This window comes from Festucalex cinctus, chromosome 16 (assembly GCF_051991245.1).
Source record: "Festucalex cinctus isolate MCC-2025b chromosome 16, RoL_Fcin_1.0, whole genome shotgun sequence".
Taxonomy (NCBI): Eukaryota; Metazoa; Chordata; class Actinopteri; order Syngnathiformes; family Syngnathidae; genus Festucalex; species Festucalex cinctus.
The window spans coordinates 18,346,446-18,369,226 of NC_135426.1; the positions used below are offsets into that span (position 1 = coordinate 18,346,446).

Genomic DNA, 22,781 nt, shown 5'->3' on the forward strand with positions numbered 1-22,781 from the left:
ACTACCCCAAAGACTCGGTTCGTTGCTCTGGTTTTATCTTATTTTGAAGTTTTAAACCAGAAGTTGCTTGCTTTCAGCACTGAACTTGGCAGTTAACCCAGAACCAGGGAGCAGACATTGCAAGGTTCATAACAATCCAACTCTTCTCGATCCTCAGGCGCAAGTGTTGATTAACTTGTGTTCGAAACATCCGAATTTGCGTTCTGGATCCCACTGGAGGTCAGTTTCAAGATCATTTCACATTTGGTTGTGACGCAGTTCGGTCGAAATATGTTGAAGTGACTTGTAAATACAAAAGCGAAGTTGCCTTGTCGTTTATTATGGAGCGAAACAGAAAGTAGATGGATAATGTAGTAGTACATGGTTCGTTCAAAACAATGGAAATTCACTCTTCTCACCACAATGAAAACAACACAAGTAGTACAGTTAGATTTCTTGATGAAACTAACATAAGCTGCATTTTATATCGAAACACACATATCAAAACGTCTGAGTAAACGCGGAAATAATTTAGTACAACCTAAAACTGCCACTTTGTGTGCCTGTGCCTTATTTGCTCTTAAAAAACTTTCAAGGCAGTTGTTGCTCAGATTTGTTACGTGGACCGGACATGTGGCCTGCTGACGAAATATAGTCACTTCCAAGTGCCTGGTTGTTTCCTTGTTGTTGCAGTATGCTAACTGAAATCCTAATTCACTTATAAGCCTAAAGTCACAGTTTTATGGCCGATCACCGATCCTTGATTTTTTAAAAAGTCTGGCCTGCCGATCACGATTTTTTTATTTTTTCATAAAAAAGCAGCATCCTAATTTATTGGACAACATTGAACAATATATGTGAAATAATACAGACTGGTTGTTTTAACGGCACATTAAGTAATTAAAAATAAAATGTCTATTCGTCATCTTAGCAGAAGAGGACAATGGATGTCTGAGATCGGTAGAAAAGTTAATTTATATTTAAGGGATCAAGCCGATATCCCAAAATTAAGGAAATCGGGGCCGGTAAATTGGTTGGCTGATTCATCTGTGCACCCCTAGTAATTACAATGCACTGTGATCTGTTAAAAACTCAACTACCACAGTGGGAGATACAAAACCACAAAATATTATAAAAATGCAAAGGCTCGCAAAATTACAGGAATTTTCAAAGCTTGCAACTTTAAAACACAATTTCCTTTGAAATTAACTGGCTGTCCATCCCTTTGCAACCCTAACCACAACGCTGTTTATATATTATAAAGACAAATGTTTCTTATTTCTCCTCAGCATGATGGCATCAGGTGCTCCCATAATGAATGGGGACATCGCTCGCTCCCCCACTTTAACGGTAACGCCCGAGGAGGCTTTATTCCAGATGAATATTCTTATCCAGGAAAATCGCAACCTGAAAGGTGAGAGAAAGTTGCGGGCTCGCTATTGTGAACTTCTTATTGTCAAACCGTCAACTTCACCTACTCTTGCAGAGGCTCTGCGTCAGACCAACCTGACGATGAAAGAGCGCTTTGAGGAGCTGTCCTTGTGGCGCGAGAAGCAGCGGGAGGAGCGGTTCTTCCTGGAGAGCAAGCTTGGGGAGGCCCGAGTTCAAATGGAGGAACTGGCTGTTGAAAACCAGGAAATGAGTCAGAAACTGGCGCAGGCATCAAAGTCAGACGCTGCTTTGGATGTCTCACAGGTGAGTGCGCTTGTTATCCAGTTGCGTGCCGGCTCTCCTTTCCCACATGCGAAGGTATTAACACTTAGTAGTTAAATAATTAAAAAATATTGTGATAAACTGCAGCTTAACAAGGAGCATTCAACATGTCATCCCCAGGTAGCGACTCCTAGTGACAGCGCCGAAATGGACGCCCTGCGTGCTCAGCTAAGCCGACTGCAGGCGGAGAAGAACGACCTGGTGGCTCTGAATTCGGAGCTGCAGCTGAAGGCCAACCAGAACTCCTGTGAGAACTCCTTCATCGAGATCATCACTACGTCGGTGAGGAGGAAAAAAAAAACAACCTGAAAGCACCTTAGCGGGGTTTAATATTCAAACTATCATCCACATTATTGCTAATTTTCATCTTTGAAAGTAAACAACCGTGTCTTTTCAGGACGAAGGCGGCGTCAGCATGAAAGGCGCCACAGAGAGCGGCAAACATCCCGACGCGAGCGTGACGGCGTCGCGTCTGGACAACGAGGAGGTGACGGTCAGCCACCTGCTGCAGTCCCTCAGGAACGAGACCCAGCGAGCCGAGCGGCTGCAGGCTGAGCTGCAGGCTACCATTGACATGTAAAGCGCACGGCGTTAATTTCAAGTAGTTTATCATATTTTGTGAAGAAAAAAACATTTAGAAAAAAAGTCTAAATTGCAAAAAGTTTGTTCGTGTAATATCGTTTTTTTGTTAATTAAAATGCTTTTTTTTAACATTGTTACATTTAAAAAAAAACGTTTTTACAATTTATGACATCAATAAAACATTTTTTAAATTTTAAATTATTTCAAATTTTCATTTAGCTTCCAACATGTTAAATCTAAGGTATCCCAAACTGTAGCTGTTTTACACAAGGTTAAAGAATCATCGAACAAGGATACTTTGTTATTGTTATATAATTCATTGATTGTTCCATACCTGACCAATTGAATTGAAGTGTGGGGGTGTGCTGCCAACAGTTTTGGTTGTGGATGCAGAGACAACACTAATTCATTATTTATACAACTAAAAACTTTAACATTGAATGAATTGATGGAGTTTAACTGCCTTAAAATAATGTATAAAGCCCACTTTGAAATTTTACCAGTTAATATACAAACAAGATTTATAAAAAGGGAACGTGAGTATAAATTAAGAGGAATAGACATTTTTTCCAAACCTAAATACGGAACAAAAAAAACAAAAAAAGAACGATGTATTTCAACTCAAGGTGTCAGTCGGTGGAACAATTTGTATTGTAAAACAAAAGTCTATTTGTATTTTTAAAAAATGTATGAAAGCACATTTACTGCAAAAATATATGGACATGCAGTTGAATTATTTTTCTAAATTATTTTGTAGTATTGTTACACTAAAAGCGTCTTGACCGCTCGCTGTGTTGATTAAAGAGTGAAATAAATTGAATTGAATGGAAAAATAATTTCATAGAAAATAATTGTATGTATATATATTTTTTTAAAGTGAGATTCAAATAGCCGTACTGCAAATCCTTGAATAATTGAGCTAAAAATGTTTATAATCAAATTGACCGTAGATACCATGAAATGAAATGTTGCCAAACTCATATTTATTGCTTTGGCATGGTGACAAAAAAAAAAAACAGAAGTGAGTTTTTCAGCAATTTACGGAGCCCCTCTGGTGTCAGGGTCTGATTTTTTTTTTTGATTTTTTTTGGCTAATCTGTTAGATTGTTAAACTGTGGGTACAGATTACTCAACTGTGGGTAGAGTTAACTCAACAGTGGGAACAGATTGCTAAACTGTGGGTATACATTAGCAAAAAATAAATAAAAAATTCAGACCCTGACACCAGAGAGGCTCCGTAACAATTAACAGGATAAGTTATCAAAAGAATTCTCAAATAGGTGAATTTGCAAATGCTATTGGCAGTATATGGGCGTTTATTATGTCTTGTAATATTCAATGTTTATGTTGACCTCCTGATGCAGACCGGGTTTCATTTATTATTAGAATATGCGAGCCAATAAACGTGCAGTGTCCTTACCTCAATGCTTTTTGCAACCCTGCTTTTAACAGGATAAGAGCAATGGAGGAAAGAAGGAGTCTTCACGTTGCCGTAACAACACAGACCAGCCTGACAGAAGAGACCAGAGACAATACGGAGGAGGACCAGGTATTGACTGTGTTTTTTTGTATGTGTGTGAGAGTAAATTCCCGCAACATACCTGATGAATTCCCACAATACAATGATTGCGAATCACTTATTTAGACTGTCCGGAATGTTTGTTTTTGCATTCCAGATGGCATCCGAGTTCATCAAATCGCAGATGATGACGGTGTTCAAAGACCTGCAGCAGGCCCAGAGCAAGCTGGATGAAGCGGAAGGCATGAAGAAGAACCTGCAGGACCGGTTTGTTGGCAAATGTTTTCAAAGAGAGCTCACGTTTGAGTTAGGTTGGCACTACAGCGCCGCTGCAACTCGGCTCTCCTAGGTGTCGCGAGGTGGAGAACGACGTGGCCACTCTGAAGGCCCAGCTGGTTGACACGCAGGCGGTCAAATCGGAGAACGAACAGCTGAAGCTGCAACTCGACAGCATGCAAGCAGAGAGTTTAATCGTGCAGAAGGAGGCTTGGGAGAAGAGGTGTGTGAACGCACGTATTCGCACACAGAGTTTACATGTTGTTACAATCGGACATGATAAATGCTGTGCTCATCTCAGGAGCAACCTAGCCCAACTGAAGGACGCCTACACCAAATTGTTTGACGACTACAATGAGCTCCAAGAAGAGAGGAACAGGAGAGAGGTAATGTGTAAAAAAAAAAAGATAGGATCATCTGGGTCAAGTTAAAGCAGCTTTTATTGTCACGAAAAATCATCAGACTTTGCGGCACCATAACGGCCACGCCCTTTGGCTAAAAGTTACAATATTTGGTGTGAGGCATAATCAACGTCTTAAGGCTTGGATCCCTTCAACGAGCTTGGCGCAGTAGCTAAAAACGTAAAGTATGACATTTATTGTCACCACTAGGTGGCGCTATATGTATAACGGAATTTTATCATAGATTTTTTTTCAGACTCTTAAGTTGTATGAGAAGTTCGGGATTTTTTGGAGCTTGGACATGGGAGTTAAGCATTTTCTCTTTCTGGACAAATGAAATTTGAAAGGCAATATTTGATGCCCCGCCCCTGTCATATAGTATTTCAAAAAGTCAGGATTTTTTTGCCCAGTTGTTGTCCCACGTCTTGAAATGGTACATGCCAAGTTTGAAGGCAATCAGATGTGAATCACAGTGAATGTGCAAAAATGGGCCAAAATTGGACATTCAAAAATTCATATCTCACTTCCTGTACATTTTAGCACATTTATTGACATTGACATTTATTGACAATATGTTACACGTGACCTCACTAGTCTAAACATGACATTCTGATTAATATTACATTTGTGGAATATGAATTATGAAGCAAAAACCAGCCGTTTTTATCCATCTCAGGGGGCAGCCATTTTGCCACTTGCTGTTGACTGAAGATGACATCACAGTTGCTCAGGCAACGACCAATCACAGATCATCTCTTTTCTGAAGCTGAGCTGTGATTGGTTGTTACCAGAGATGGGGAAAACCAAGTCAATATAGTAAAAACCCTGCCAGAGTTTGGCTTTAGCCACAGGTGCTTCTCGTAATGACCTCGTTTACCTGCCACCTGTAGCTAAAGCCAAACTGTGGCAGGGTTTTTACTTTCTCGACCAGGATTTTTCAACTCTGGTTGTTACCTGAGACCTGAGCAACTGTGATGCCATTTTCACTCAACAGCAAATGGCAAAATGGCCGCTGCCTTATATTGATAGCTACTGTTTGAGTTTGCTGCTTAACTCATATTCCACTAACGCAATATTATCCAGAATGCCGTATTTAGACTACTGGGGCTGCTTCGGCCATATTATGGTCAAAAAATTAATTTTTGGGTTGATTTCCCCTCTAAGTAAAAGCATTCCCAGACATAGAGGCGTCTCTTTTGCATTTAAATGTCAAATCCAGATGGAGGTTTAAATTGATCGATTGTGGTCTTGCATACACGGCATAATTTCCATTTTTATCCATTTCCTCTACCTCTTGTCCTCATTACAATTCCGGGGCAAGCAGTTTTTTTAATTTTATTTATGTTATATTTTTTGGGGGGAGTCGTAAGATTTGTCAATTTGTATCAGATAAAAACTACAAGTTAACGTTTTGGCTACAAGTTAATGTTATAAAACCTGTATGAGTTCAACACAACACCTTCCCACAATTGTAGTCTAAGATAATTAAATCGCTACAGGAACTGCTATTTTATTACATTCTCGTCGATTAGCATGTTGCAACCAGCTGTAGCCATCAAATTATGTAAGACCCCCCCAACATAAATTGCTTTAATCTTTCACTAAAGCGTCCAAAACTCGATTTAAAAGGTTCAACAGCCATTAAAGAGGAAAAAAAAAATGTGGCTAAGACATAGAAAAGTGTAAAGTAGTCTGCATACAAATTTACAAGATTCCTTTTTTTTGGTACTAAACAGGTACAGATCAATCAATCTTTGCAGGGGATATTAATCAGTCAGTCAACTTTGGTGCTGCAGGCGGTGCTGGTGGAGAGAGAGGTGGTGGACGATCTTCAAGGCCAGCTGAGTGCCGCCGAGAAGGCCCTGGCCGCCAAGCAGGAGAACATCGACAGCTTGAAGCAGGAGATTTTCCAGAAGGAGAAGGAGCTGGAGACCATCTCTGTTTTCGAGGCACAGGTCGGCCGGCGCGAATTCTTAATTGAAACATGTTGCATAAATTATAAAATTATCAGAAATAAGAAAAAATTGGCATGTTTTTTTTGTTTTTTTTTTAAATAGAATTAACTTTTTTCCATAAAACACAAAATACTAGTAAAAGAATTTTGTATTGTATTAACTAATTTGCTAATTTATTTCAATTAAGTTAAATAGCAGTAATATAATAATTAAAAAAATGTGACATTAATTTTAATAAAATTGATATTTTCATTTCAATTATTTAAAAAATTATAAATGATAATTTTATTATTAAAATTAACTGTTAAACAAAAATGCAAAAATGTTTGTGAAATAATCATATTTTTGATTATTTTAATATTATATTTAGTATTATTATATTATTATTGTTTATGAGTATTTTAATTTTATGATAAAATTGGCATTATTGAGTAGGTAAAATAAAAAAATGCTGTTGGTCATAAACTAAAAAAAATACTAAAATAATTGCTTAGAGAATTATAATTAATTCATGGGGGGTTTTAAAAAAAAAACAAACATGAGAATTATTATTTTATTCCACCACATTTTTCTTTTGACCTTATCTTTGATCGACCAGACTAATCCTGCTTAAAAATCAAATGTGGCTCAAGAGCGGGGTTATTATAGTTTTGGAATTTTCATTTTAGTTAGTTTCGATTTCATCTTGAGTTTTCTTTTATAAATTTAGTTAGTTTTAATTAGTTTTCAATGTGGCTCTGTTAGTTTTTATTAGTTTGTTATTTAATAAATGTCCATTTTAGTTTGTTTCAGTATTACGTAGTTCTGTTTTAGTATTTTTTATCTTAAATGTGTATTACTTGTGCGCAATATTTAAAAAACACCATGGGAGCGGCGTCATCTGAAGGTGCTCTTCTATTGATTGCTGCTCGATGATGTCACTTCTGTGTGGCACACTTTCAAACGTTCTTATTCCGGTTAATATCAAAATAAAACTATTTAAAATCATCCCCAAATGTTCATGCGTTAAATTACCAAAGACTAAAACGAAGGACATTTTTGCTATAATTATACTTAGTTTTAGTTAGTTTTGTAAACATAGAATGTAGTTTGTTAGTTTTCGTTTTTTTAAAGCATTTTTATTTTATTTCGTTAATGTTTTTTTTTTTATTTTAGTTTTTCCGTTAGGGTTAGTTAACTAAAATAACCTTGCTCAAGAGACAAAAGTTTGCCCAGCCCCACTTTAAAGTATGATACTCAGTATTAAGGTGGATTTTATGTGTTTGAAACCTGGTGTTTGTTCCCTCTCCGCAGGCTCAAGTCTACTGCTCTGATTTCTACGCGGAGCGGGCGGCGAGGGAGAAACTGCACGAGGAGAGGGAGCGTCTGGCTGTTCAACTGGAGTACGTGAAGAAGCAGAACAACCATCTGCAGGAGCAGATGAACTCAATGAGCCGGTATGCCCAATGACCCCCCCTCCCCAAAAAAAAAAGAGCACAAGAACTGTAGCTAGCAGTCAATAGAAAATGTTTCCAAACAGGAAATTAAATGACATTCAAGTGTTGTCACAGAATATGCAAGGAGCAAAACTGTCATGGCTTATCACTAGTGTCCCTTTTGCTGAAAATAATAATTCCTTGTTGAGTAATATGTATCTCTATTCATTGCTGCCGCCCACTAAAGGTAACGTTTCCTCACCTCTGTGGAATTTGCTGTGTGCGTCCACAGGCAGAAATTGAGTGACATGCAAAGAAGACATGTGGCAAATCCAAACACACAAGGTGCAGCTTTTGTTTCCAGAGGTAGGTTTTTATTTATTGGTCACGGTGATGCTTAACTCTTTTTCCTGCCAAGAACGGGAATTAACGTTAACGGAAATCCCAACGAGTTCTGCCAGTAACGTTAATTGACGTCAACTGTGTTTTTGTTTTTATTTTTTTCCCAATGGGCACCGCAACGTCTTGTGCAGCTCTGGTTTCATGAATGAGTTGGAAAAAAAAGGGGAGAAAAAAAGAAAATACCCGCTAACTATGGCCAGCAGATGGCAGCATTGTATCTTTTTTTCAATGGTCTCCTGTGAATAAAATTACATGAAAACATGGCGGATCTTAGGAAATACATTTTCGAAGATGTCGCGAATGATCAAAGAGTATGTCACATAAAAATCTCATTCGCAGAGCGTCACTAAACAAAAAATATTTGTGTCACAGTCACTGTTGTGCAGAAAATGTATCATTTCACAAAAAGCTTTTTGTCTCATTTTATCCATTATAGCTTAGTGTCACTCAAATTACCTAATTTCAAATGGTGATTACTTAAGAACGGAATAAGGTAGAATCATACTTTTTTTTTTTTTTTTTTTTTTTCCCTAATGAGAGAATGGAATCCAGTCCTTCATATGGAATCCACCATGTTTACGTAGTCATAGTGCCTAATATTCTGTTTGTCTTTTGAAAGATGAGTGAAAATGCTCGAAATCGGCTGGCACTCTAGAAGTTGTCTGTTTGGATGCCGTTTGGCAGTAAAAGAGTTAAAAGCAACATTCTGGGAGAAACTACCCACTCAAGCAGATTTCTGTCTTGCAGGCACTGACTGGCAGCATCAGGGCAGTATTCCTGAACACATCTGTCCAAAGTGCCAAGAAATGCTACCAGATCTCGACTCCCTGCAGATCCACATCATGGACTGCATCAACTAGACCCTCGTCAACTCGTGATTTAATAGTATTAGTCGTATTTGCACTTTAATCTGAGTCTTCCTCCTACCTACACTCCTGTGACGAGGTTACACGTTTGTTTCATACGCGAGATTCAGAAGAGTTGATATACTTTTTGTTCGACGTCATCTCAGTTTGTGCGAGTCAGGACAAGCTGAGAAATGTTGAGACACTTGGGGCTTTTGTATAATCGGGTATTTTTTCTCAAGAGATGTGTCATCTGGCACATATTACAAGCAGATATTTAATTTTAGGAAGCTCATACCTTGACAACTTGTTTATCCGGCACACTACTCTTGCAGAATGTAACCTGACCGCATTGTTCTGTAAATTTAAATAAATAATAAGGTCACATTGTTTCATTATGATGAATGAAAGTATGCCAGTGTATTTCAAAATGATTTAATCTCATCCTAACTTGTTATTCCAGAGAGGTCAAAAAAACAACCTATATTTTTGACACAATGGCAATCATCACCAAATGATTTTCTTCATTCCCGTCAATGTTTTCCTGGACTTGAGATTTACTTCAACAAAGAGTCGGTCCCCAAAAAAAACAAAAACATTCAAAATAAAAATCCAGTAGTAGCAGGACCGATTATGTGAAGTACGCGTGCAATTGGTTGTCCATTCTTGACATCTTTGCGTCTGTACTGCTGTCTTCCTGATTTGTCGTGTGTCTCCTCTCTGCTAAATTAGCAAGAAACTGGTCGTGGAGAGCCTTAATGGCCACCTTGAGCTCAGCCAGCGGGACAGCGTCGTCGCAATTATTGGATGACATCCACATGGCGTTGAGTTCCTCGTGTAGCTCCGTTCTTGCTTTCCCGACGATTTCATCTGCGTAGCTTGTCAACTGTAGGACAAAAACATGCATTAAGCAGAATCACGCACACAATTCAGCTAATTTAACTTACTTGCGGCGATTGATGAGGATCTTCAGGGAAGCTATGTGATGTGTCAAGTGAGAGAGTTGTAGGGGTGATGTCATCAGTTTTGTCATTCACAGCTTGCCGTTTCACTTTGGCTTTATAGACATGATTGGCTATGTCCTTAAGCGTGGGATAATACGCCCGGTGCTGCTCATCCGGCGCCACGACGTCAGACATTTTGGTTTGAACGTTGCACCTGAGAACCGCCTGCACGTCCCTCGTGGCGGTGACGCCCTCGTCGACGAGCTGCTCGATCCACTGGATGATCTGCGGATGGAGCGGCTGGGCTTCAGTTTGGCCGCACGCTGAGTGTTCGGTGTGTGCTCGTTGGAGAGGCAAACTGATGTAAAACCGACTCTCCATCGTCACTTCCTTCCCTGCCTCCAAGTCCTGCAGCAGCCTCTGTTTGGCTTTGGTTTGCCAAATTGTCACACTTTTCTTCACCGTCACAGCGTACTCGGGCAACCTGCAGATGTGCCATACAGAGATTTTGGCTTGGCAACCTTTCTTTTTGGTGACTCCAGTGCAAAGTCTTTTTTGGGGCATATTCTCATCAGAATGTGTTGCAATGTCGCTCTTTCTTCTATGCTCCCTTTTGGGTCCATACTGGCACTCCAGCGTCTTGGTGCCACCATATGTGAAGGGAACGCCATCGTCGGTGATGCATGGGCTGATGGTCCTGCAGAAGACGAAAGAGCGAGTGCAGAACTTCTTATTCTTACATGTGAGTGGATCAAACTGCAATGATGAGGAGCGGCGGGTGCAGAATGTCGTTTTAGTAGCTCTTCTGTACAGTTCCAGGATATTGTCTACGTTTGACTCAGTAGTCACAAAGCCGTGGATGTAGTTCCTATCTTTGCTGTAGTCCTGAAGGAAATCCTGCCACTTGACAACACTAAGAACCGGGTCGTCGTCGCCTTCCTCCATCCTGTGAAGTCAAAATTACAGTTTCACGTTAATTCTCAATCTTTTACCATCTTTAACCAGTTATTTACATGCTCATTAATCTCATGGTGGATGTAGTAAGGAGGCGAAGAAACGGATCCAAGCAGGTTGTAACGGGTGTAAGAAAGTGTCAGGGGTGTTATGTGATAGAAGAGTCTCTGCTTGGATGAAGGGGTAAGTTCATAAGATAGTGGTACGGCCGGCCATGATGTACAGATTGCAAAATCAAAAGATTGACACACTGTGGCGACCCCTAACGGGTCAAGACAAAATAAAAGGTTATAAACGTTTCTTTTAATACTGCATTAAAGTAAATTTTTACCCATATGATTCCTCGTAAACAATAACAACTCCCTCCAGAAATTCTTATGAAATGTTATTTTGGGAAACGTGAACGTAAAACATGCAGCTTTTTCTACTCTTTAGGACCTCTGTAATAGGGTACGCCTACTTTGGTGTCAGAAAATTTGCCGTCCTGTTGTGTTCAGACTAAAAAAAATATTGCTGTGAAAATGCATTTGCACTCTTCCAATTCACTTGGTACATTTATGTTTGTAGTTTAAAAAAAAAGAAAAAGCATTTACTATAAGTAACCCCAAAGTTGAGAGAGGTTTTACACTCAGGCACGTATGGGGCACCTAAAAGAGATTTTAACAACACAGCGGGGTCCTCCGTTTAGCGCCAGTTTGGATTTTCTCCCTCTCTTTGTGGAGAATAGCAGCTAAAAGATGCTTTGTTAAACGAATTAATGCTCATATTTGTACGTATTATCAAATAATCGTGAAATAGCGAAACTAAATACACTTGGATTCCTTTTAATACAATCGACTACACAAAGTGTGAATTTGACACTTTGCTGGTAAGTTGGTCGGCTTCTATTGAATTGTACTGACTGTATTGCGACTATTCAAAGTAGTATTCACGTCCTTTCTTAATTATGGTTTTTAAATGTTTAAAATGTGTTCTGTCCTGAACATGTACTTACTATCTATCTATCCACTTTCACTGGAGTGTCATCCTGTAGCTTGGCAGCTATACTTCGGTGGACTCTGCTCTATCATGGATTGTAAGTAGTTTTTATTTTTTATTGTTTTTAATTGCTGTTTTTATTTTATTTTAGCTTACTCCACGATCCAAAAAAACATGCATGTCAGCTTCAGTAAAAACTTTAAACTGTCCATAGGTGTGAGTAAGAAGTATTCTATGTCTAATTGTCTATTAACTGCGATTGGCTGGTGACCAGTCCAGGAACCAAAAATCAGCTGGGATAAGCTCCAACTCACCTTTAACCCTAACAAGGACAAATGGCATAGAAAATGGATGTTTAACACCTCAACAGTGTGTTGATCAGTAATTCATTTACAGTATAGTACTCTCTGTCCAGGTGAAGACGATCTGGACATTTTGACAGCCCTAATGGCGGAGAATGGGGGCTGTGGAGAGGAGCTGCAGCAGGCAGATGACTTGGATGGCCTGTTTGACAATGACAGTGGGGATGAATATGAGGAAAGACGATATGTGGAGCCGGAGGAAGAATTGTCAGAGCTTTTTGGAGATGTCGATGATATTGAAAACGAAGAGCAAGTGGCTAAGGAAAGTAAAAGCAAAGCCGGTGACAGTCTGAACAGGTCCCAAGAAGAGCTACAAGGTCTGTATCTGTGCTGTTTCTCAGGGGACACACTTTAAGTTGATGTTTTATTGATTTATATATTTTCTTTTTCCTTCCATTCTGTTCAGAGGAGTTGAGGCAAATGCAGGAGAAAATGCAGGCATTGCAGAGGCAGCTGGAGGCAAGCCAGAGTGCTTCCTGCTCCTCTTCCTCGGTGAAAACATCAGAGAGCTCACCCACTCTGAAACCGTCACCTCCCAGCCAGGCTACTGCCAAGCGTATCCCCGCAAAGGCAGCTGCTGTGACACAGAACATACAGAATCAATCTGGTAAAAAAATGATTCAATAATCACAGAAGGAGATGACAAAATATGCTAATACAGTGCTCACCCGCTTTGTCACAGTTCGTCGTCATACTTGCTTACCGTAATGCCCTCATGTGAGAAAGGAGATTAAATTAGTTCACTACATTGACAGTCTGTTTCATTTCATTATCAGTGACGTCATCGTCCGATCCAGTCAGAGCAGGAAGCCAGAAGGTGCAAGAGTCCTCGGACTTTATCTCCGAGCTGAGCAACGCTGACTCTTTTAAACGCAAACCCAGAATGGCCCACCAAAGCAAACACAGCACTTCACCAGGTAAATCCATCACATCATTGAATAACCCATTGTTGGAGTTTCTCGTGTATTGGTGTATTATTATTATTCTTTTATATCAGAAGCTAGAGTGCCATTGGTAGAAATTAAGATGGGAAGCTCCTTCCTGCCGGTGGAAAGCAGAAGCAAGCTGTCCACTCCTCAGCGCCCATCTGCAACCTTCCAGAGCAGACACCGCGCGACTTCCTCAGAGGGACCGCCGAAACTGGACTCTCTTCCGAAAGATGTGGCTATGGAGAAATACTCTGGATTGCGGCTCAGGTCAGGACCGTTTAGAAAAGCTTCAAGTAGATGTGTTCAATTCAGTGTTTTTTTTTTTTCTTTTTTTCTTTTTCACAGAAGCAATCCCGTTCGCTCCCGGCTGTTTTACTGGATTTTGACTGATTTTGCAAGGCCCACAGAAAATTGTGTTCTATTGCTATAAAAGCATGGAACCAATCAAAAGAAAGATTAAAGTCTCTTCTTTCATCAGGAAAAAAAAGTATATTTCTATCTCTTTCCGTTTTGCAGCAATTATTATTAGAATATAGATACGTGTAATCATTTTTCACAAGTTTATTTAGAATTGTGAGTACCGTAATTGACCTTTTTTACAACATGGCCCTGGTTGATCTCCTTTGCTCTGGCCGTTTGTATAATAACCTCTTTGCAGTTGAGAGGCTGCATCAAAACCTGTATGCTCTAGCTTAAAAAAAACAAAAGAACGTATAAATACGTCTTTGGGACACTAAAACATATCAAATAAAGCGTATTTATACGTTTTTGGGAGCAAATGAGTTAATCAGGAAAAAGTGTTTTCAAATCAGATGTTTTGTGTACATTTCAGAAAGCCACGAGTTTCATCCAACGATATGGACCGCAAGATGGCTGACCGTCGCCTGATCCGCCTGTCGCAGGTACCGGAGCGGCTGCAACGCGAGAAGCTGGAGGACAGCGACTGGGTGACGTTTGGCGTGCTGGTTAGCAAAGCAACACCGCAAAGCAGCAACAGCGTAAATATAAGGCATCACTTCCCAGATATTAGATCCAATGATGCGTTCAATAACAAATATTTTATCCTCTGTCTATGAAGGGTAAAACATTTAGCATCTGGAAGTTGAACGACCTCCACAATCTGGATGTGTTTGTGTCGCTCTTGCTGTTCGGCGACGTCCACAAGGAGCACTGGAAGACTGAAACGGGCACCGTCATCGGAATCCTAAACCCCAACTCCATGAAACAAAAAGACGGATATGACGGGGTGAGCACATAGCAAACTTTAAATGGCAACAGTAGTTTTTTTTTTTTTTTTTTTCCCCTATGGAGGCTTCATTTATTTCCATAGAGCAGTCAAGTTATGTTCCTTGTCACCTCTGTACCATTTAATTTAACTTATTTATGCAGTTCGTTGATGTTTTTACATTATAGGGAATTGTCATGACAATTTGGAATGAAAAAAGCTTGTGTATTGTGACATGCAGGTCAGTTTGACGGTGGATCACCCACAGAAGGTGTTGCTGATGGGTGAAGCTCAAGATTACGGCACATGCAAAGCCATGAAGAAAAATGGAGACCCCTGCTCTCAGCTCGTCAACATGGTAATACCGTAAATTAGTAAATAATGACACAAAGGGGAATGAATTGAAAATATTTGGCAAATTTGATACATTTTCTATAATTGTATTTATATTTTAATTATATTTATTTGAGGTTTGATCCTTTGTTACAGCATATGGTTACAGCTGCGTTTTTTTTTTTTTTTTTTTTTTTGTTTTTTAGTGAATCAAGAAAATCAAGTTGCCTTGACTTGAGTAGTAAAATGAACGTTTACGTGAATATTTAACATTATTTTCCGATAAATCTTTTGTTTAAATTGTAATTGCGATAATGATCAATATTACAATGAAAATAGAGTGAATTGTTGTATTTTTCAAATCAGCTATGACATGCGAAATTCTTTTGAGCTCATTGCATGCTTCTTCTTGCGTCCAGTATGAGTGCCAGTACTGCCAATATCACGTCAAGGCCCAGTACAAGAAGATGAGCTCCAAGAGGTCCGAGCTGCAGTCGTCATTCTCTGGAAAGGCGCCCAACAAGGTGAAGGGCGTCAGCCTCCGGGAGCGCATCTGTCAGGACGGCTTCCATTACGGCGGCGTCTCGTCGGCCGCCTGTGCAGCTTCACTGTAAGTCGAACGGCAGCTTCTGCTCGCAACTGACATTTGGAGACTTTTTTTTTTTTTTTTTTTTTTCCTAAGTGCATCCATATGTCTTGCAGAGCTGCATCCAAACCCCAAAAAACAGGACAGACAACTCTGGACAAGCTGTTTGTGAAAGGTTCCGCTCGTCACATCCTTGAGGCCAAAATGCTTGGTAAGGTCGGCTGCAGCTTCAATAATGCGTATTGGTCAAAACTAGGGCCCGTCCGATTATTGGCCTTCAAATATCAGCCAAAACAATCGGCCAATTGGGCCAAATGGCTGATTATTTTCCCCATAAAACGTTATCCTAGAAAAATGAAGTTTCCGACGCTGTGAAAGTACCCTGAATGCAGCGTTTTGCTTGCGGAGCATTAGCAGCTAGCAAGTGTGTAGCGTTGTTATTCTGGTTATTGTGTTATCCCTACGCCTTCTTTAAGCAGTTTAATGACACCACAGTTGGGGTTAATAGTAAAACTAAATACACAACGTTAAGAATTACATCCACTGTATATTTAAATACAAAACATGCTTCCTTTTTAGAACATTGCTAGCCTAGTGCTAACAGGAAGTTAGCATCAACTTCTGGAGTGTTTTTCCTTCAAATGATGAACATCCACACACAAATCTTGTGGGAACACATACCCACAGATGAGATAAAACTACGCAAAGGCACAAATTCTTCCCAATGTGTGAAAAACTAGTTATTTTAATAGAATTGAATCGCAACTTTCTTCTGTACTCACTTTAAGTGTATACGCCATGGATGCACGGCACCACACTGCCCCCAAGAGGCCAAAATGCACAGGAACAGTCAGTATTTGTTCTTACTGTCTTTTCAGTTACTATTATTTTAGTTTATTCTATTTTTATTTCACTTTCTTATTGTTTTTATTTTCATTATAAAGTAGACATTTCAAGGATTCAAAGACTTTTCTTTTCTCAAAATTCAAGGATGCAAAATATCCAAGGATTTTTTATTTATTTTTGTCTTAACACTCATTTCCACATGACATTAGCCCAGTAAGTCCCAAGACTTGTGAAAATATCACAAGATAAAAATATATAAAAGAAAAGGTTAATGCTTTACAGCCGTTGTAAACGAGTAAGAATGGGTTTTATTGACACATAAATCTATGCAATTACCTTGTATACTTCATGATTTTTTTTTTTTATATGGACTTATCATTCAAAGCAGAGAATCTTAATAGCGAAAATTTGTGCGCAAGTGGCACCCATTGAAAAGGTATTGGAGAAAGTGTTAATTTTATGCAATATATATATATATATAAATATATATATATATATATATATATATATATATATATATATATAAATTAAATAATCGTCCGATTAATCGGTAATCTGTATTTTTTTCTGCCAAAAGTCGGTATCGGCCTAAAAAAAAAATTCATATCAGTCAGGCCCTTGTCAAAAGCCACTTCATTAAATCTTTTGTACACCAACTACTGGAAAATTTACAAGTTTATAAATAAAAATAAAGAAAAGGCGCTCTGAACAAGGACATGTTGAGAATCTGTTTCTTTTTTTTTTTCTAGCCATGAAGTCTGGTGAAGTTTCAAATTGTTCAAATGAGTTCAAGAGCTTGATGTCAGTGCCGTCACCAGGAGCTCTGCAGCTAAAGAAGCACCTGACAAAGGGACATGCGCCAGGTACGCAACCGAGACAAATACGTCTGACCATGTGGACTCAGTCCACTGATTTTTTTTGTCTTCTCCGTCAGACGCCAAAGACCCGCAGGGAGCTCCTTTTCAGTCCATCTCAGCGTCAGACCTTCTAAAGCAGCAGAAACAGAAGCAGAGGGAGTTCCTGCTGAACCGCCAACGGAGGGTGGTGGACACCCAGGCGGCCCAGGTGCCCAAATCAACCGCGTCCTCGTTCCTGGCATCCCCCAAAGCAGCCGCCGGCGTCCCCAAGACCACCCAAAGCCCCGCGATGCCGCAAATCCCCACGCTGGGCCGAGGCTTCTCAAAGGGCGAGGACGTCCTCTTCTTCGACGCCAGCCCGCCTCCCGTTCCGGCCGCCGCCGCTCTGAGCCTCTCCGCTGCCAAGCGAGCAGCTCTGAAGAAGCTGAAAGCCAAGGGGATGGCGCTGGAGAAGGAAGACCCCAACGCTGTCAAGAGGAAGAGGACGAGCAGCAGCGAAATCAGCGCCCGTGTAGAGAAAAGTCTCACCTCACCCGATGGTACCCACAATACACTTCCACTTCCAGTAATATAATAATCATACAGAAATAATCAAAATAAAATCACCTTTTTAAAATTCAAATTAAAAATGGATACCCACGGTATTATTGTAGCTATTAATCACACAAAAAAGAAGTTCCCCAATGGCATTAATTATCAGTCAGTTAATACATTACAATGATCCTCTGTTTTATAGGGAACTTGATTTATATATGTAATAAAATTGAAATACATTTTTTTTTAAATAACAAATTTTTCGTGATAATTAAAATTGTACACACATTTTTAATGTAGTGCAGTGAATGCCCCTTTAAATTGTAATTGTTGTTTTCTTTATTTTTTTTTCCAGTATTTTGTTTTTTGTTACAATTAAAAATGGTACCCACACACCATTTATTCAGTAAATCCCTGTTTCAATTTTGAATATCATTTTAAAATAATAAAAAAATCTTATAATAAAAAAATGTTTCTTAGACCAAATTACATACTTAGGTACAGTGAAACCCCTATTTTAAAGTTAACTACATTTTTTAAATTAATTTTTTAGATCTAAAAAAAAAAATTTTTTTTAAATGGCACCCTCATACCATTATTTAAAATTAACTACTGTACATTTTTTTAAATACATTTTTTAGATTAAAAAACTAAATAAAAATGGCACCCTCATACCATTATTAAAGTCAGGTACATTTTTTTAAATTAATTTTTTAAATTTAAAAAAAAAAAAAGTTAAAAATGGCTCCCTCATACATCTATATTTAAAAAAAAAAAAATTTTGATTAAAAAAAAAAGTTAAAAATGGCACCTCATACATCTACATTTTTTAATTTTTTTAGTTAAAAAAAAAACAAAAAAAAGTTAAAAATAGCACCCTCATACCAAGATTTAAGGTGAATCCCTCTTAACTGTTGGAAGTCCATGATGTAGACACACTATAGGTAATTTGTAATCACATTTAAATTTATTAAAATGTACACCAACATATTAAAACAAATTATAAAGTATTCCTTAGCGCCTCACTCTCTTGCTCACATAGAGGCAAAATGTACTTGCTTCGATGTGTTCATTTGTCACTCACGGTTGAAGTAAAATTGGCACGTAACTGTATTAAACATTGTATATATAAACACCAAAATGTTCAGCGTCAGTTATGCGAAGTTGACATATTGCTCCACTGTATTATACTAGTACTGTAAACACTGCGTGTTTAATATCATTCATGCTTTGGTTGTCGTCCGTAGCGGAGTGTGGTGATGCTGATGCTGATGTCGAGCCAGCTGAGAAGAAGAAGCGAGACGAACTCAGCTACATTCAGTCGGAGGAGTTTCAAAAGATCCTCAACGCCAAATCTCTCCATGGAGCCGTCCTACAGGCGGTACGACACACCTGAACACGTTCCACGCCGAGGTTCATTGTATGAATGCTGAAGAGCATTCAAACACGTTCTAAAAAAAAAAAAAAAATAGTGATCAAAATTCCCACATTTGTCTTTTTCTCACGTTTTCCATGCTACCTTTCTTCAGTTAATGCATTTCACATAATCATACCCAACTTCCACATTTTTTTTTTTTGACTGATTCAAGTCTTTCCAACTTTTAGGAGATTCCAAAACTTCTCACATTTTACTCATAAATTCCACAATTAAGACCTATTTTACATATTTACCTCCTTCTTCCACATTTATTGACTGATTCAAACTGACTTCAAGTCTGACAATCTCACATTTCAGCAAGTCACTTATTTCCACAGTATTTCAGGTCAGCCCCAGCTCTTCAGCATTCACGCAATTCCTACATAAATCGGCCGATTATCGGCCGGGCCGATGATCAGTGCCGATATTTGGCATTTGGACAAATATCGGCGTCTGCCTTTTTACGAATCTGAAAGCTGATATCTCACTGAGTGGTGACTGCTTTAGAGATAGATCGCTATGGTTTTTTCAGGGCCAATATCGATTATTAGTAGTCAAGGACGCCGATAACCGGTATTTGGAGCCGATATTCATTTTCACTAAAACGGGAAAATATGTGCATCAAAATATGGCAAAAAATACGAACATTTTTTTTTTAAATTTTAAAGCATATGTTTATTGAGCAACTTTTAGGTTTAGTAAAAAAATGGTGGTTTTATTTGTTTATTTATTTATTTAATTAAATCTTAGTCCATAGACATTTTTTTTAAGTCTAATAAGTTCCAGGATCTCCCAGGGGCAGTAGCATGTTTTCAAAAGTTAAATAAAAACAAACATTTGTTTTCTACACAAAATAATGTATTCCAAAATTTCAAAATATCTTAAGTATTACATTTTTATTTCAAACTAAAACCAGTGTCAGCAAAAATGAAAATGCTTTGTTTTGTTTTATTTACATTTAAATTAGTTCCCTGAAGTTCACACTCTTTGACTACTAATAATTGTATCGGTCCTGAAAAAGCCATATCACTATAAATTGCTCTCTCCAGTTGTTTTGTAGTTTGTCTAATATGAATTTTTATTTTTTGCTGTCCCTCGCAAGGCTGAGTATCAGTTGCAAGAGCAATACTTTGACCAACTGGTGAAGAAGGAGCAGATGGAGGAGAAAATGAAAGGCATCCGGGAGATGAAATGCCGTGCTGTTACCTGTAAAAAGGTATCAATACCTAAAAAGAAGGCCAGCATCTTCCTGGCTTGACGAAGGTTGCGCTTTACGAGTTCTTGTTTCCTTGCCGCGTAGTGTAACTACACTTATTTCAAGCCGGCGGATCGCTGCGTGGGCGAGAATCACCCTCTGCGCTGGCACGACGCCGTCAAACGTTTCTTCAAGTGTCCGTGCGGACAGAGAGCCATCGCACTTGACCGACTGCCGCACAAACACTGCAGGTAGGACGCAGTGGATATTTTCTTTCTTTATTTTTTTAAGACTTCCATAGTTGAAATTGTATGTTTGCTGACATGCAATGCAGGAGTTGCTTGATAAAAGCAATGTTGTCAAGTTAGCAAATTGCTCGCTGTATTTAATAGGGATGTAACAATATCCAAAAATCACAATACGATAAATATCGTGATTTGAACCACACGGTATGATAATTATCACGATATCGTGGGAAGGTTGGCGATACAAAAAAGCTCACCATAATGTGTAAAAACTCACAATATTGTGAAAAAAAATGAATTCATAAATTTTAACAAGCTCATATTGGGGGGGAGCACAATATTGTGTTTATACATAATAACAGAAATGAAGTGTGCTCCGATTGGCACAGTGGTGCAAAGCATCATGGTCTATGAAGTTCACAATGTTGTGTTTGGCTGAAGCGGGCCAAAAATTATTTCTCAAAAAAAAAAAATTGCTGGTATGACTTGATTTTAGAAAAAAAAAAAAATGGCCTAAACATTCCTAATTAAAATTAAATTGCACTAATAAACTAACCACCAGAGGGTGGTAGAACTACACAAATGGAATTTAACCTCACATTTTTAATGGATGTGCTGCTTTCAATATCATGACACTTTTAATATTGCGATATCACGATATTGCCACTATCGTTACGTCCCTAGTATTTAACTCATTCGCTCCCAGCCATTTTCACAGAAGCAATCCTGTTCGCTCCCGGCTGTTTTACTGGATTTTGACTGATTTTGCAAGGCCCGCAGAATATTGTGTTCCATCAAGAAAAAAAAATTAATAAATTCTATCCGTTTCCGTTTTGCAGCAATTAGCTAGGGGTGTTAAAAAAAATCGATTCGGCGATATATCGCGATACTACATCGCGCGATTCTCGAATCGATTCAATAATCAGCAGAATCGTTTTTTTTTTTTTTTTTTTTTTTTTAGGATTCACACCTTGAGCATGGAAGAATGTTATATGAACGGCACATTAAGCCTTAATATTTTTATTTTAATGCTGTTCAAATGTGAAACAGATTGCAAACTGTTTATGTACAGTGGCTCACGGTTATAAGCCTCAAGTTTTAGATAAATATATTCATACAAATCTTACAGTGTACATGTACAAATTTACTGATAGTATTTTCTAAATTTGAATGGAAAAAAATCGCAACAATCGACTTATAAATTCGTATCGGGATTAATCGGTATCGAATCGTGACCATTCGTATCGGGATTAATCGGTATCGAATCGAATCGTGACCTGTGAATCGTGATACGAATCGAATCGTCAGGTACTAGGCAATTCACACCCCTACAATTAGCATTAGAATATAGCTAAGTTCACAAATCGATTTAGAATTGTGAGTAATTTAGCTTTTTTTTTAAACATGGCCCTGGTTGCTCTTATACTCTGCTGGCAAACACAAACACAAAAAAACGTATAATTACGTCTTTGGGACACTTAAAACATTTTGAAAAAAAACTTTATATGTTTTTGGGAGCAAATGAATTAATGACCTTTCTGACCAGTTGTGACAATTTTTCAAGAAAATTATCGATTTTAATTTTTGCCAAGATGGTAGAAGGTTATCACAGAGTCAACCGTGGTGACATTTTTTTTTAGCATTGGTATGTGCAGTTTAAATTGAAAAGAACATTTTGTGTGCTGGAGGAGGTGTAATGTTCAAAATATGCTAATATTTGTTTTCCTTTGCAGTAATTGTGGTCTGTTTAAGTGGCAGCGTGATGGAATGCTGAAGGTAAACATTCTTCCTGGTTCATTTAAACCCTTCGTTATGTAGAATACAAGATTTGCAATCCAGCCTTTATGAAGATGGAAGTCAGCATCAGAATTTGAGTCATCGCTTGTTTTGGTTGTCTTCATAGGAGAAAACGGGACCAAAGATTGGCGGAGAGCTTCTGAAGCCACGAGGGGAAGAGCATGGAAGGTTCCTTAACAGTTTAAAGTAGAACCAGTTTTAATTTTTTATTTTTTTTTTATGTTTCTCAGTAACTGATCATGTAGACAAACTTGAGATTTGAGAGAAATTAAAAGTAACTTTCATGACACATTGTTTCTGTCCATATTGCATACATCAATGGAAGGCAAATGTTTAAATATGGGAAGAAATGTAAATGATAGTCTGCATCTTACTTGGTTATTTGACGTTTAGGGTGTTCCTTGGAATATTGTTTTTCCCCTCTGACCCAGAAACACAGAAGGAAATACTTGACGATGATGTTGTGATAATAGAGACCAAGAATTTAGCAGC

The 22,781-nt window shown here is 38.5% G+C and overlaps 3 protein-coding genes across 5 annotated transcripts; 2 read left to right on the forward strand and 1 right to left on the reverse strand.

Moving 5' to 3' along the window:
- Nucleotides 1–67: 67 nt before the first annotated feature.
- optn (optineurin) lies at nucleotides 68–9,474 on the forward strand. Of its 2 annotated transcripts, none has more exons than XM_077498769.1 (13): nucleotides 68–219; nucleotides 1,269–1,393; nucleotides 1,466–1,674; nucleotides 1,813–1,974; nucleotides 2,090–2,268; nucleotides 3,727–3,823; nucleotides 3,951–4,060; nucleotides 4,143–4,292; nucleotides 4,371–4,455; nucleotides 6,267–6,425; nucleotides 7,719–7,861; nucleotides 8,133–8,206; nucleotides 8,990–9,474. In XM_077498769.1, exons 2-13 carry the CDS (start codon nucleotides 1,270–1,272, stop codon nucleotides 9,100–9,102), a joined length of 1,605 nt encoding a protein of 534 aa, XP_077354895.1. In that variant the 5' UTR covers nucleotides 68–219; nucleotide 1,269; the 3' UTR covers nucleotides 9,103–9,474. The 2 variants fall into 2 exon arrangements, with proteins under 2 accessions (XP_077354895.1, XP_077354894.1); XM_077498768.1 differs by lacking the exon at nucleotides 68–219 and adding an exon at nucleotides 619–836.
- Nucleotides 9,475–9,506: 32 nt separating this feature from the next.
- LOC144003032 (calcium-responsive transcription factor-like) lies at nucleotides 9,507–11,415 on the reverse strand. The gene is made up of 3 exons (XM_077498773.1): nucleotides 11,317–11,415; nucleotides 10,035–10,977; nucleotides 9,507–9,973 (listed from the first exon to the last, which is right to left on the reverse strand). The coding sequence occupies exons 2-3, from the start codon at nucleotides 10,974–10,976 to the stop codon at nucleotides 9,719–9,721; spliced, it is 1,197 nt and encodes a 398-aa protein (XP_077354899.1). The 5' UTR covers nucleotide 10,977; nucleotides 11,317–11,415; the 3' UTR covers nucleotides 9,507–9,718.
- A 135-nt stretch (nucleotides 11,416–11,550) lies between these two features.
- Nucleotides 11,551–22,578, forward strand: mcm10 (minichromosome maintenance 10 replication initiation factor). Of its 2 annotated transcripts, none has more exons than XM_077498763.1 (18): nucleotides 11,551–11,853; nucleotides 12,006–12,060; nucleotides 12,379–12,642; nucleotides 12,732–12,932; nucleotides 13,102–13,242; nucleotides 13,326–13,521; nucleotides 14,087–14,252; nucleotides 14,333–14,500; nucleotides 14,721–14,837; nucleotides 15,232–15,422; nucleotides 15,515–15,609; nucleotides 16,994–17,107; nucleotides 17,179–17,640; nucleotides 18,883–19,016; nucleotides 20,155–20,268; nucleotides 20,353–20,498; nucleotides 22,226–22,268; nucleotides 22,396–22,578. In XM_077498763.1, the coding sequence occupies exons 2-18, from the start codon at nucleotides 12,054–12,056 to the stop codon at nucleotides 22,477–22,479; spliced, it is 2,643 nt and encodes an 880-aa protein (XP_077354889.1). In that variant the 5' UTR covers nucleotides 11,551–11,853; nucleotides 12,006–12,053; the 3' UTR covers nucleotides 22,480–22,578. The 2 variants fall into 2 exon arrangements, with proteins under 2 accessions (XP_077354889.1, XP_077354888.1); XM_077498762.1 differs by having other exon boundaries at nucleotides 11,556–11,853; nucleotides 13,323–13,521.
- Nucleotides 22,579–22,781: the final 203 nt, after the last annotated feature.